We start from the raw sequence: 15,199 nt of genomic DNA on the forward strand, positions 1-15,199 counted from the left end.
TTTCTATTTTAGTGATTGTGAAAGCTTAGGAGATTTGGTGCATACTCTTGAAAGGTATTTGTGTGAACAGAAACTTACAAAGACCTGGTCTTTGAAAATCTCCTTTCTGCTATATAAGCTTTTGCATTATCCTGTATTCCTTGAGTAGTTGAGCAAACAAACTTTGAATGTTCTTGGCTCTGTACTGTTGTCAGCACTATGTTGTTAACTTTATTCTTGTTGTGCCTAAGTGCTCTCCGTCAATTCATACTCTCCCTTTTCTTCCATATATCTATTTCTTTTTTTTCTTCAGATTCTTCCGTGTATGTATTACAGAAGCAAACTAGCAAATTTAGTAAAAATTCTTTCAAAATTACAGTAAATGAATTGAGTAAATGATGCTAAATAGAGCAAGCATGCTGCTTGATTAGAATGTTTAACTAATACAAATCTCTGTATTTGTTCCCTCTTATACTTTACTGATAGTCACCTTTGGCAGGTCGAATTTCGTGCTTTCTCCACACCGGCTTGCGTATGCACAAGTTCCTTTTTCCCAGAACTCTCAATAACGTGAGTGCTATGCTCCATTATGATCAAAACTATCATACAAACTTACGAAAAGCATTTTATGAAGTTAGTTATTTGTTCACCCAAATTTGTACTTTTTGAGAGCTTTTTTTGTTTGTTGGAAATGCACTTTCATATATATTTTCTTGAACAGATACTCAAATGCAAATTTATCTTTTGGGACGGTTGATATTGGACTCTTCCCTAATGCTGCTGAAAAAATTGGCATTCCTCTTGGTGTGTTATTGTTTATTCTACCGTTACATGAGTTATATGAGCTGGATTTATTGGTTTTGTGGTGTTGAAGTGCTAATCCTGTTTAGTTTGACTTTTGTATTGATTGGTTCATTTGGAGATCTAATGCAGGAAGCTTGAACCAACTTCCAGTGTACATTCTATTTGAGAATGCTATAGAGGTTGCACGCTTTCCAGAGTTCGATTCTGAGCCATATGTTTTTGGTCCTACCATTACGAAGGTATCCTCTGCTACCATATATGGTGCAACTGTGTTGTACGCCCTCTCTTTCTGTTCCCAAGCGGATCTAATATATCCTATTGCATATTTAAACTGTTTGCTTCACTTTATGCCTTTTTCTGTTTCCGTATATTTGGCGTTTATAATTTGTTTTTCATTGGAACCATCTCCGACTTGGATGATAAATTGAGCCTGTTAAAGACTATCTTTTCTTGTATAACACATCTTGCACAGTTCTGGATATAGTATATGCACAACTGATCAGTCAAATTCAATTGGCTTCAGCTATTTTCCCGCTTTTTTGCCACATCCCTTAGTGCTTTCCTTGTCTTAGGACTAGCCAATGTTAGCCTAAGTCCAGTTCCCTACAAAAAGTTTCCATACATGACTCGTTTAGTTAGGACCTTTCCTTAAGTAAGCCTGGGAACCCATAGAAGAGAAGTAGAGACCCAATCTCTTCGTTAACATCTGATCACAAATTAGGCAATCGTGTGCTGGTGAAGATTTGGGCTACTTTATAGTCTGGTCCAACTGATCTTTGCCACAACAATATGTTAAATTCTTCTCTACTCCTAACAACGCAAGTAAATATTCTACTAAATACAGAATATCTCTGAAAACCTAGTTCAATGAATATAAGATGTTGTGTATTTCAGACACACTAGTGTTAGAACCCCCACGATGCGCGGATAATTTGACGTAATATTAATCTTGTAAAATTATGATCTAATATATTATATTATTTTATTAAATCTTAGTTATTATTTTACTTTTTAATATAGTGTGCAGAAATATAATAAAATCTATACATAATCAAAGAATACACATCATATAGTAATCAAATAAATTATTTATTCCTTATTTATCTTTTATTAAAATTGCAAGTACTTGGTACTATACATTTACTAATTTGGTACTATCGCTTCAAATTCTTTTTTTTAGTATTTTTCCTTTATAACTATTTGTTTATTATGATTTTAATTATGTGTATATGTACGACTTTTCTCATCATAATTCTAATTATAGGTATTATATTTTTATATTTTCCCATAAATTTATATATTTTTTTATTTATTGCTTATATGATTGTATTATCTATTACTTAATATTATTAAATTATCATATAAAATTTTAATAAATTACCAATTTAATATAATACAACGAATATAATTTTGTATTAATCTTGAAATATAACTTGACTTTATCCTGTATGACTTTCTCATAATTAGTTCGATATTTAATTTTATCAATAATATTTTTGAGTATTATTTATTTACTTAATTTTATCAATTAAATTTTAAGTGTGGAGAGAATCACATTATAATATTCTCCTCTTTATACATTAGTTATTATTCTACAATATTTTGATTTTTTATTTAGTGCTTAACTACAATACAAATATTATTATATTATTTTTCTTAATGGATGGTATTGAATTAGTTTAAAGGTTAAACAGATAAGTTCTTCTAATAAATGTCATAAATGTACTAATAATTATAATAATTATTATTTTTGTATTATTTGTAATAAGAAATTAAATTGAATTCTTCTTCCCATTTGTACTTAATATAAAAGTTTAATTTTTTTATTGAGATTACTACATAAGAAGTTGAATTATATCTTCATATATTTTATTTATTTTTTAAAATTTATTATTTAAGTTTTTGTCCTTAGTTTTATATTATCCATAGAGCATACAACATGACCATATGAATTATTATTCAAATACTTTCTCATCTCAAAAAATAAATTTGTCTTGTTATTTTATATATCTCTAAATTGAAGTTATATATATATATAATTATTTTAAATTTAAATTTAAAAAGAGTAAATAATTATTAACTAACCTAACTAATTTTGTCCGACATTTGTTGAATTTTTATTGTGACACTCGGAATCATTACATTGATTTGCTTCTCCTATTCTATATAGATAGATTTGTACGTAATCTGAACGTTTAATTTTTTTTATTAAGATTACTACATTAGAAGTTAAATTATATCTTCATATTTTTTAAAATTATTTTTTATGTTTTTGTCTTTAGTTTTATCTTATCCATATAGCATATAACATGACCGTATGAATTATTATTCAAAAACTTTCTCATCTCAAAAAATAAATTAGTCTTATTATTTTATATATATCTACATTGAAGTTATATATTTATATATTTTATTCATTTTTAAAGTAGTTTTGTAAGTTAAATATTTATATATTTTTTGCTTTTTTATAATAGTTTATTTAAAAATATATAGATATTTAATTATTTTAAATTCAAATTCAAAAAGAGTAACTAATTATTAACTAACCTAACTAATTTTGTCCTAAAATTTGACACTTGTTGAATTTTTATTATGACACTTGACATCATTACATTGATTTGCTTCTCCTATTCTATATAAATCTAGATTCTAATATATGACTTCATTAATCCTTTTGACTTTTAAAAAATTCTACCAAAAGTTCAAACACAACCAAAATATGATGCTTTCCCTGCCAAAATAACTCCACGTTAATATTTTTTCTCCTCCACCATTGCAATCACATGGAATAGGACAATGGAACACTTTCCTCTTTTGGCCCTCCTAGCTTCTTACCACCTCGGTCTCCAAGTGATTCTCTTATACGATTGTTGTGGATTTCTTATCAAAGAAATTTTTCTCTGAGCTTGTTGACCTACTAGGCTGAGAGTGCTAAGGGAGGGGGTGCGGAGGGTAAGGGGGTAAGAGGGCTAAGGGAGCTACTAGGCTGAGAGTGGGGTCTTGGAACATAGGAACTTTGACTGGAAAATATGTAGAGTTAGCGAAGATTCTCGAGAAAAGGAAGATTAATATAGCTTGTGTACAAGAGACTAGGTGGGTAGGAGATAAGGCGCGGGATGTGGGTAGTTTCAAAATTTGGTATTCTGGGAGGGTGGGGGCACGAACGGGGTAGATATCTTGGTTGATAAGGACCTCCGTGAACTAGTGGTGGAGGTTAAAAGGGTGAATGACAGGTTGATGACTATTAAGCTAGTTGTTGGAGGTTTTACTTTGAACATAATCAGTGTGTACGCACCCCACGCAGGCTTGGATGAGGAAGTCAAGAGGCGTTTCTGGGAGGATTTGGATGAGATGGTGTGTGGTATCCCGCATACCGAGAAACTTTTCATAGGTTGAGATTTTAACGGCCACATTGGAGCGTCGTCTGGGAGTATGATGATGTGCATGGTGGCTTTGGTTTTGGAGATAGAAACAGAGGAGGAACGTCTTTGCTGGACTTTGCTAGAGCATTTGATTTGGTGATAGCAAACTCGAGTTTCCCGAAGAAGAGGGAGCACTTGGTCACCTTCTGGAGTTCGGTGGCTGATGTGCATGGTGGCTTTGGTTTTGGAGATAGAAACGGAGGAGGAACGTCTTTGCTGGACTTTACTAGAGCATTTGATTTGGTGATAGCAAACACGAGTTTCCCGAAGAAGAGGGAGCACTTGGTCACCTTCCGGAGTTCGGTGGCCGAGATTCAGATTGATTATTTACTCTGCAGGAAGTCCGATAGAGGTCTTTGCACGGATTGCAAGGTCATCCCGAGTGAAAACCTCTCGACCCTCCATAGGCTCCTGGTCATGGACCTTGAGATCATGAGGAAGAAGGCGATGTATAGCCAACATAGGATCAAGTGGGGAGTCTTGACGGAAGCTAAAGCGTAGGAGCTGGGGGCCAAGCTGGTGACTATGGGGGACTTGGAGAAGTAGTGGGGACGCAAGTGCTATGTGGACCACGACTGCGCAGTGCATTAGGGAAGTCGCAAGAGAGGTATTAAGGGTCTCAAAGGGTTACTTTGGTGGTCACAAGGGAGACTAGTGGTGGAATGGAGAGGTGCAAGGAAAAGTGAAAACCAAGAAAGCATCGTATCTGCAGCTAGTGGAAAGTGTAGACGAGGAGAAGATGGCGAATAGGGAGCATTATAAGTTGGCTAAGAAAAAGGCAAAGTTAGCAGTTACAGCGGCCAAGACTGCAGCTTTTAGTCGTTTATATGAGGAACCCGAGGGACGAGGTGTTGATAAGAGGTTGTTCAGGTTAGCCAAGGCGCGAGAAATGGACCAAGTGAAGTGCATCAAGGACGAAGAAGGTAGAGTTTTGTTGGATGATGGGCTTATCCGTCGGAGATGGCAGACCTACTCCCCTAGTCTCTTGAACGAGGAGGGGGACAGGAACATTGTCCTGGGTGATTTGGAACTCTCCGTGAGTCGTTGTGACTTTGGGTATTGTAGGCGGATTAGAGTTGATGAAGTTGAGGGGGCTATGCGTAAGATGAGCAAGGGCAAAGCGACCGGGCCGGATGAAATCTACCGGAGTTTTGGAAGAGTGCGGGCAAGGCAGACTTGGAGTGGCTCACTAGGTTATTTAATGTCATTTTTAGAACGAAGAAGATGCCCGAAGAGTGGAGGTGGAGCACGATGGTTCCTGTATACAAGAACAAGGGTGATATCCAAAATTGGGTATCAAGTTGCTTAGCCATACTATGAAAATCTGGGAGAGAGTGGTAGAGCTAAGGGTGAGGAGGAGTGTGTATTTCTGAGAACCAGTTTGGGTTTATGCCGGGGCGTTCGACTACAAAAGCCATCCACCTTGTTAGGAGATTGATGGAGCAGTATAGGGAGAGAAAGAAAGACTTGCATATGGTGTTCATCGACTTGGAAAAGACGTACGATAAAGTTCTGAGGGAGGTTTTGTGGAGATGTTTGGAGGCTAGAGGTGTACCTGTTGCCTACGTTAGGTTGATTAAGGACATGTATGATGGAGTAAAGACCCGAGTGAGAACGGTAGGTGGGGACTCGGACCATTTTCCGGTGATGATGGGGTTGCATCAGGGGTCGACACTCAGCCCTTTTTTGTTTGCTCTGGTGATGGATGTACTGACGCGCCACATCCAAGGGGAGGTGCTGTGGTGCATGCTATTTGCAGATGATATTGTATTGATTGACGAGACGCGAGATGGTGTGAATGCGCAATTAGAGGTATGGAGGCAAACCCTGGAATCTAAAGGTTTCAAGTTGAGCAGGACCAAGACAGAATACTTGGAGTGTAAGTTCAGTGGCGAGACTCAAGGAGGGGAAGGGGAGGTGAGGCTGGACTCGCAGGTCATCCCTAGGAGAGGGAGTTTTAAGTACTTTGGATCTATTATTCAGGGGGGTGGGGAGATTGATGAAGATGTCACACATCGTATTGAGGCGGGATGGATGAAATGGAGACTCGCTTCCGGTGTTTTGTGTGACAAGAAGGTGCCACCGAAATTTAAGGGTAAGTTCTACATAGTGGTAGTCAGACCAACGATGTTGTATGGGGCTGAGTGTTGGCCAGTCAAGATCGCTCATGTCCAGAAGATGAAGGTAGCAGAGATGAGGATGTTGAGATGGATGTGCGGGCACACCAGATTAGATAGGACCAGAAATGAGGTTATTCGCGACAAGGTGGGTGTGGCCCCTATTGAGGACAAGATGCGGGAAGCGCGACTTAGGTGGTTTGGTCATGTGAGGAGGAGGAGCACAGGCGCCCCGGTGAGGAGGTGTGAGAGGTTGACATTGGAGGGCCTACAGATAGGTAGAGGTAGGCCAAAGAAGAGGTGGGGAGAGGTGATTAGGCAAGACATGGTGCAACTTCAGCTGACCGAGGACATGACCCTTGACAGGAAGGTATGGAGATCGAGGATTAGGATAGTAGAGTAGGTAGTCTAGAGTGTTCATAACAGTAGTATTGGCACGCAGTCTCGCTTTCTGTTGGTAGTAGGTTTTTATGACTAACCGTTGTTTCTTTCATTGTTGATCACCTTACTATCTGGTTGTTTTTATTCTGCATTTATATGGCTTCTTGGTATTGTCCCTTCTTGTCTATATTTTCATTAATGTGGTGCCTATACTTTCCTAAGCCGAGAGTCTATTGGAAACAGCCTTTTTATCCTCACAAGGTAGGGGTAAGGTCTGCGTACACACTACCCTCCCCAGACCCCACGGTGTGGGATATTACTGGGTGTGTTGTTGTTGTTGTTGTTGTTGTTGTTGTTGTTATTGTTGACCTACTTGCACACTCGCTGCCTGAGCATTTCATGTATGTGTGTTTACTTTGAATATCTGTTTTTCAAACTTCACAACTAGATTATTTAAAAATATTTTGATAAAAACAAATTGAAATAACAGAAAGAGATAAACAACTAACAAATAAGAACGTAAAGCACAGTGAATAGTCATAGACAGTTCAGCCTTGTGATTGTTAAAGTTAGTAGCGAGAAAACAAGGTTAGTTTTGCTCTCTGTGCTATATTTGCTTGTTCCGAAACATGACACTTAGCAATATCTTATTCCTTCCTTGGTGAAAATATAGGTACTTGAATTTGGCATCTTAGAATCTGTTTTAACTTGTCCTTCTCGAGATTTCAGTTATCTGTATTCTGTTAATGCTGGAATTCTGTGCTGATGCCATTTGCAAATTCTTTACTGCAGAAACTTCTTTGTGGGCGTTTTGAGCTTGACAAAAGACTTCTGGATTATGTAAATGGAAAATAGGTAACGATGACCTGCAATTGCTTGAGAACCTTTAATTAATGTAACAATTATTCTCAATGCCTCCTTTAATTAATGTAATAATTATTCTCAATGCCTACTTACATGCTCTCCATCACTGTGTATATGTATTCTTCTTTGCTGCTTGTGTTCGTTCTCAGAACCTTCTAGGCTTGTTGCACATCATGTTTTCTTGGATTCTTCATGCCTTGGTACAATTCTCCTGATATTGGTGTCCATGTGGTTTCCAGAGGGTGTATTTATCGTACTTCTAAAGCTTCATGCTTCTGTCTCTTATTAAGTGGGTTGTAAGTTAGTCATCTTATAGACTTGAACAAACACAAAAATTTCGGCCTATTAATTTGCAGATACTATTTTGTCTGTCATAAGTCAGACCGAAACTCGCTCATGAAAGTGCTAGGTGTCACACCTCATTTTTCCCGAGGGGATAAGGGAGTCGAAATGAGATTATTTATTCAATTTCAGAGTCGCCACTTGGAATAATTTATGGTGTCCCAAGTCACCGGTTTATTTTAAATCCCAAATTGAGAAAATTTGACTATGTTCTAAAGTCTGCGAAACCAGAAGACCGGATAAGGAATTCTGTTAACCCGGGAGAAGGTGCGAGGCACTCCCGGATTCCGTGGTTTTAGCACGGTCGCTTTACAATCATATACCTGGCTTAATTATTTGTTTAATTACGTATTTTAGAACCTATGTGCGTTTTATCTTTTATCGCTTTTAATTACTTGATTATTCGTGATTATGAAATTATCTCAAAATGAGTCGCGCGTACGTATACTCATTTCGTTCGGCGCGTCAAGAATCATGTCACGCATACGTGTACACAATTAATAACATTTTATTATTCAAGATTGTTTGGCCAAAGTCGCGCGAACGCGTACCTTGATTTATTTTGAGAATCATAATTATGTCACGCGAGCGTGTACACAATCACGATAATAGATTAGAACACGCCTAAAGCATTTTACGAATATTTATAAGTTAATATTCTAGGCTAACTTTGAGATTATTTGTGAAGCAGAATTATGTGGAAAGCATGGTGAACTTGAGGGTGTGTGTGTATTATTTTAACTAATTTACTAGTGAAGGAAAGTATTCCAACTATTCTACATCTTACCAAATTGAGGATAACTACATCTTCTTGGCTTAAGTTACGTGAAAAGGGGTGTTGAAGTTCAAATGGTTAAGATGAGTATTCATGGAGTGTGGATGTACCCACCTGAATATTTGATTACACGTGATTACGTTTCCAAATGAATGAATATAACACTTCACGGAATTTGAGTTACAAAGTACATATATCACTAATTAAATAAATGAATCCAAACATTGCTTCTAGAAATATACTGTTACTTTAGCTAATCCTGCCCAGTTTTTGCAAAGTGCCTTCTAGAAATGTGCCTTCTCTTATTGTTATCTACCAATGACAGAAAACTTGTTTTGAATTTGTGAGACTCCAAATCAACCCAACTGGTATACCTAGCAACCTAGCACTATAGGATTCATCATTAATTAAAAGCCTTTAAAGTAACTCAAACAACAGATAATCTTATACTCTACTAATATCACTAAGTGTATTAAGCTAAGAAAAGAAATTCAAACATATTCATCACATTAAGCACCCAAAAATGTGACAACAATCAGATACCAGCAGATAGTGTTATCAAACTAAAACAAAGGAGAAGAAAGAATGGACCTCAAGAGCAACAACTCTTTGAATTTGAAAATGTTTAGGACCGGAAACCTTGGACGCGTCAACCTCGACGAACGACTTAACAGAGACCTCGGACAACGTCCTTCGGCGACCTCGAAGCTCGCCGGAAAAAAAAACTCGGACTCTGACCTCGAACAATTTTTTTTTTTTTGAGTTTTTGTTTCCTGCTGGGTCTTGTGGTGACGGGATGAGGGAAACTCAGTTGCGTTAATGGAAGAAAGGAGAGGGATGGTGTCTTTTGGAGAGCAAATTTGCAGTTAGGTTTTGCTATTTCTAGAGATGCAAATGGCTTTAATAATGAAGGGAAAATGAAGTGATGCTCAACGGGGAAGATGATGTTGTTGTGGTGAGTTTACATAGCTATGGAAAATAGAAAATTAAAGGAGAAGATAATTATTTCACAGTATGTTTTTTTGGTGCTGGGATCTTGGTGAGGAGGATGATAGGCGGCGCTAGGTTTTTCTCTATCCGTCCCCTCTCTTCTTCTTTTTTTGTGTCCTTTTATATATGAAATGGGATTATGCATTCAGAGATATGAGGGTGAGATCGTGTGTGTATGTGATGTTGTGGGTGTGTGATCATGAGGTAATAGAGGGAAGAGGTTAGAGTGAAAATCTGCACAATATCCGAAAATAAAGCAATGTAACTGTGCAAGAATCATGGATGGATTGAATCTCTTTTGAAAGTTACATTTGTTACCAAAATTCAAGGGTCACGTGAATGCTTGTTGCATTTTATTTTTATTTTTTTTATAAGAAAAAATTAATTGAACTATTTAGACCAAATATTAATGAACTAACTCTAGACTAAACAACACACACACACATACATATATATATATATATATATATATATATATATATATATATATATATATATGAAAATTAAATATTTACATATACTTTTAATATTACTAAAAAAAATACGATAATTTATTAAAATTCTAATTAAAAGAAATCATATATTGTTTGTAAATTTTCTTTTTCTCTTTACAACAAAAAAAATATGTCTATATATATATATATATGTATGTCTATCTATCTATCTATATATATATATATATATATATATATAACTTTCCTCAAATGAAACCTATTAAAAGTAAGATAAAAGTTTAAAATATCAAGATTAGACCTAGAAAAAATATTTACACTAAAATAGTATAGAATTCGGGTGTGGTAAAAAATTAGTTGTTCGCAGCATGCCCCTCTTTGCTTGGAAATATGAAGAGTTTTCAGGCAAATAAAAGTGAACAAGGTGATTGATTTTTGACCTCACTATTATTTAAAAAGGAAAAGAAGAGGTTACGACCGAGCCTTGGTTTTAGGCAGCCTACATATCCCGGTTTGTAAGGGAAACAGGTCACATGTAGTTCAAGTGGAAGAAGAATAATGGAGTAAGCTTAGATGGAGAGTCCAGTGAAGTTTTGTCGAGGTTCCGATCTGCGGTACCTACTATTTCATCAAAATGCAGAGAAAATTACATACTCTTGAAATCTAAGAGTTACAAAATTCCTATCTAAATGCCATTTGGAATCTTGTCTTGATTCTTGACTTGCTTCCCCATTGACTTTAGACTGAAACTTGAAGCTCTCGGTGTAATAGACTATGAAATATTCTCATAGGCTTGTTTCTTGATCAGCTGATGAGAAGATGGATCTTGAGACCCTATGTCTCCGCATGCATTACGCCAAAGCTGGTTGAGGCTGGTATTGAGATCAAATATTCCACTTTCTCTGGCAAGAGATGGAATCTTATTTTTGCACATCCAATCCGTACTTTGCAGAAAAACCTACAAGTCATCACAAACAAACAAAACAAACAAAAATTTTCTGCAACAGTTTGCACTAGGAAATTTTTGTGAGTTATTGAAAATATATAAAACTATCTTTGCTATTGCACAATAAAGGATTGAAAAAGACACGAGTTTCTTCCTTCTTTTTTTTTGAATAATATGGGATGTCATATCCTATGTTAATACGAAGGAAGGCAACCAGGGGATGTAGTAACCTGTGTTGACAATAAGATGAAGCTCGTGGCACTCTAGGATGCTACTAGGGAATGTCGTACCCTATGTTGGCAATAAAATGAGGCTGGGGGCACTCTGAAATGCTACTAGGGAATGTCATACACTATGTTGGCAATAAAAATGTAACCATGGGATGTAGTATCCTGTGTTTGGCAATAAGATGAGGCTCGTGGCTCTCTGAGATGCTACTAGGGAATATCGTACCCTATGTTAGCACTAAAATGCAACCAGGGGATGTAGTACCCTGTGTTTGGCAACAAGATGAGGCCCGTGGCTCTCTGACATGCAACTAGGGAATGTCGTACCCTATGTTGGCAGAAAGTAATGCAGCCAAGGGATGTAGTACCCTGTGTTGGCAATAAGGTGAAGCTCGTGGCCCTCGGGATGCTACTAGGGAATGTCGTACCCTATGTTTGCAATAAAAATAAGGCTCGTAGCACTTTGAGATGTTACTGGGAATGTCGTACCCTATGTTGGCAGAAAGTAATGCAATCAGGGGATGTAGTACCCTGTGTTGGTGATAAGATGAGGCTCGTGGCACTCTGGAATGCTACTAGGGAATGTCGTACCCTACGTAGGCAAAACATAATGCGACCAGGGGATGCAGTACCCTGTGTTAGAAATAAAATGAGGCTCGTGGCACTCTGGTATGCTACTAGGGAATGACGTACCCTATGTAGGCAATAAATAATGCAGCCAGGGGATGTAGTACCCTGTATTGAAGATAGGGTATTGATTCCCTAAAATTAAACTAAAAATAACATGATTATATGTATATTGGAAGAAAAACAAGAATTTTGAGAACTTCTCTTGGTGGGGTTCGTCCCTTCACGAACTGTTTCCTAAAACTGTTCAGTTCCTGTTTTAAACAAAGAAAGATTCGTTAGTTTTAAAATGGTGGTCAGTTTATGGCCTTGATTTCTTGGGTGACTTGACCTTGCGTCCATTACACTTGTTAAAAAAACTAACTCAGTCGATGGTCGTACAAATTGCCGGGAGATTCTATCCTTACTTTCTGGAGATCTTCTTTTTCAACATCGAAACCTGACTATTTTGTGCCTATCACCATTTGTATTTGTGGTGCAAACAACCTTGCTCCTAAAAATCTTTTAACTGAGTAACTTTTGTTGACCCTTGGAACATTGTTCAGTCCTTCCAGCCTTTTGCTCGTCAAGGAAAATCACATATGGCTTTATGCCTTTGCCCATACGGTTTATGCCCAACAATCTTTGCTTTATATAACGGGGAAACTGTAACTAATTTTGTGGCCTTTTTTTTGCTTTGCTTTGACAAAATTAGACTGAAAGGGACTCAAGAAAGTAATGCAAAAGAAAACAAGAAAGTGAACTAACAGGTATTACGACTTGATCAAGAAGTGTCCCTTTCAGGGGAAAAAAAAGGACTTATCTGGAGGAATATGCTGACTTCAATGAATATGACATGCATTTTGGACTGGATACCCGATCCATTTGAACCTTCTAATTCTCGAAATCTATTGTAAACTTCACTTTGAAACTGAGTTCTTTGTCTTAACCATCCTTGTGCCAAGATATATGAAGACCTAAATCGATCAATGATGCCCTTCGTGGGTTTTCACCAATTGACCTCTCTCATTTGTCTTTCTCTCAACTCACCATTGCCTTATAGTGCCCGTGAGTGTTTTCACTAATAAGACTCTCTCATTTATTTTTCTCTTTTTGCCATCGCCCTACAGTGCCCATGAGGGTTTTCACCAATAGGACTCTCTCATTTTATTTCTCTAATTTGGTTGCATATGATCCTAGTAATCGTATCCTCCAACTCTTGAAAATTCTCGCCAATTGATCGGAAGGACTTGAAAGGATTTGGGTAAAAAGAATTTGGATTGAATTACAACTTTGGAACCTTTCGAGCGAAATCATCGCCGAACCATTGTGACATCTGCCCTAGTTTTCACTTTTGGGAGAATGTGGATTTTTGTTTTGGTGTGACCGAACCCTAGATTGAGGCTGCCTACGTATCCTTTCGGAATCAGGTCGAACGTAGTTCAATTAACATGAACTTATTTTGATTATTTTTTTTTTTTTAAAAGTACATTGGTTCCAAAAGAGGGGAAACCAAAGAAATATAAACAAGGCTTCAAAGGGATAACTAGGGTTGACCAGTGTTTGGGTAGCGAGAATGATAGCCTTTCGTCATCCCAACCTGAAAATGCTAAATATAAGAATGCCCCAACAGAGCCATGTCATACATAGTATCTCTTGACCGCATCTGCGTTGACGGATATATCAGTCACCTTTCCTTCTATATCTGCCAAGTGTAGAGCTCCTTTTGACAATACTTTCTTGACGAGGTAAGGACCTTGCCAATTTGGGGCGAACTTTCCTTTTGCTTCTTCCTGGTGCGGAAATATACGTTTCAAAACAAGTTGTCCTATCTCGAATTATCTTGGGCGCACTTTTCTATTGTAAGCGCGTGCCATTCTTTGTTGGTATAACTGACCAAAACAAACTGCCGCCAATCGCTTTTCATCAATCAAATTCAACTGTTCCAATGGGGACTTCACCCATTCAGTGTCCTCAATCCCTGCTTCAATAATGATTCGGAGAGAGGGAATCTCAATTTCAGCAGGTATGACTGCTTCAGTTCCATAAACCAATAAGTAGGGCGTTGCGCCAACTGATGTACAGACAGTTGTCCGGTATCCCAAAAGAGCAAAAGGCAGCTTCTCGTGCCATTGTCTAGAACCTTGGATCATCTTTCTAAGAATCTTCTTGATGTTCTTATTCGCAGCTTCAACAACTCCATTAGCTTTGGGACGGTAAGGAGTAGAATTGCGATGCTCAATTTTAAATTGTTCACATACCTCCTTCATCAGATGACTATTCAAATTAGCAGCATTATCTGTAATAATGGTTTTTGGAATACTAAAACGACAGATGATGTTGGAGTGAACAAAGTCTACTACTGCTTTCTTGGTAACTGCTTTCAATGTAATAGCTTACACCTATTTGGTGAAGTAATCAATTGCAACCAAGATGAATCTGTGCCCATTTGAAGCTTTTGGCTCGATTGGGCCAATGACGTCCATTCCCCAAGCAACAAAAGGCCAAGGAGCCGACATAGGATACAACTCTGAAGGTGGCGAGTGAATCTGACACTCATGGCACTTGCGAACAAAACGAAAGCAATCTCGTTCCATAGTAAGCCAATAATATCCTACCCGAAGGATTTTCTTTGCTAGAACATATCCATTCATGTGCGGACCACAAACTCCCGAATGCACCTCATTCATAATCATTTCAGCTTCTTTGGCATCCACACATCTCAACAAATTCAAATACAGAGTTCTTTTGTATAGGATTTCCCCACTCAAAAAGAAACCATTAGAGAGTCGCCTAATAGTTCTCTTTTGATCCATGTTAGCATGTTCTGGATATTCTCTTATTTTTAAAAACTGTTTAATATCACGATACCATGGTTCACCATCTGGTTCTGCTTCAATTGTATCGCAATAACCATATTGATACCGAATTTGAATTTCTAATGGGTCAATGTGAGTATTACCCGGATATGGAAGCATTGAGGCTAGGGTGGCCAAGGCATCAGCTAATTCATTGTGAAACCTGGGAATGTACCTGAATTCGATGGACTTGAACCTTTTGCTAAGATCCTCCACACATTGTCTATATGGAATGAGCTTGATGTCTCGAGTCTCCCAATCACCTTGAGCTGGCCGAATAAGCAAATCTGAATCTCCCATCACCAACAATTCATGCATATTTAGATTTATTGCCATGTTCAGACCCATGATGCAAGCTTCATATTCTGCTGTGTTGTTTGTACAGAAAAAACGAAGTCGCGCCGTAGCAGGGTAATGTTGCCCAGTAGGTGATACC

The 15,199-nt window shown here is 37.5% G+C and overlaps 1 protein-coding gene, 1 long non-coding RNA gene and 1 pseudogene across 3 annotated transcripts in view; 1 reads left to right on the forward strand and 2 right to left on the reverse strand.

Moving 5' to 3' along the window:
• The window catches only part of LOC104101842 (uncharacterized), a 30,234-nt gene that overhangs the window by 1,896 nt on the left and 13,139 nt on the right, over window positions 1-15,199 (forward strand). Inside the window, exons 7-11 of one of the 2 annotated variants that reach the window (XM_070191644.1) lie at window positions 479-549; window positions 701-783; window positions 913-1,022; window positions 7,496-7,558; window positions 7,717-7,814. In XM_070191644.1, the coding sequence (XP_070047745.1) occupies window positions 479-549; window positions 701-783; window positions 913-1,022; window positions 7,496-7,558 (327 nt within the window). In that variant the 3' untranslated portion in view covers window positions 7,717-7,814. Of the gene's footprint in view, window positions 1-478; window positions 550-700; window positions 784-912; window positions 1,023-7,495; window positions 7,559-7,716; window positions 7,815-15,199 lie in introns of those variants that run through there. The other variant, XM_070191643.1, reaches the window with a different exon arrangement.
• LOC138903484 (uncharacterized) lies at window positions 8,821-10,073 on the reverse strand. Its single transcript, XR_011412616.1, has 2 exons — window positions 9,276-10,073; window positions 8,821-9,072 (listed from the first exon to the last, which is right to left on the reverse strand). It is a non-coding gene; the product is annotated as an uncharacterized lncRNA (long non-coding RNA).
• LOC138903551 (uncharacterized) lies at window positions 13,546-14,175 on the reverse strand (annotated as a pseudogene).

This window comes from Nicotiana tomentosiformis, chromosome 12, assembly GCF_000390325.3.
Source record: "Nicotiana tomentosiformis chromosome 12, ASM39032v3, whole genome shotgun sequence".
NCBI classification, from domain to species: domain Eukaryota; kingdom Viridiplantae; phylum Streptophyta; class Magnoliopsida; order Solanales; family Solanaceae; genus Nicotiana; species Nicotiana tomentosiformis.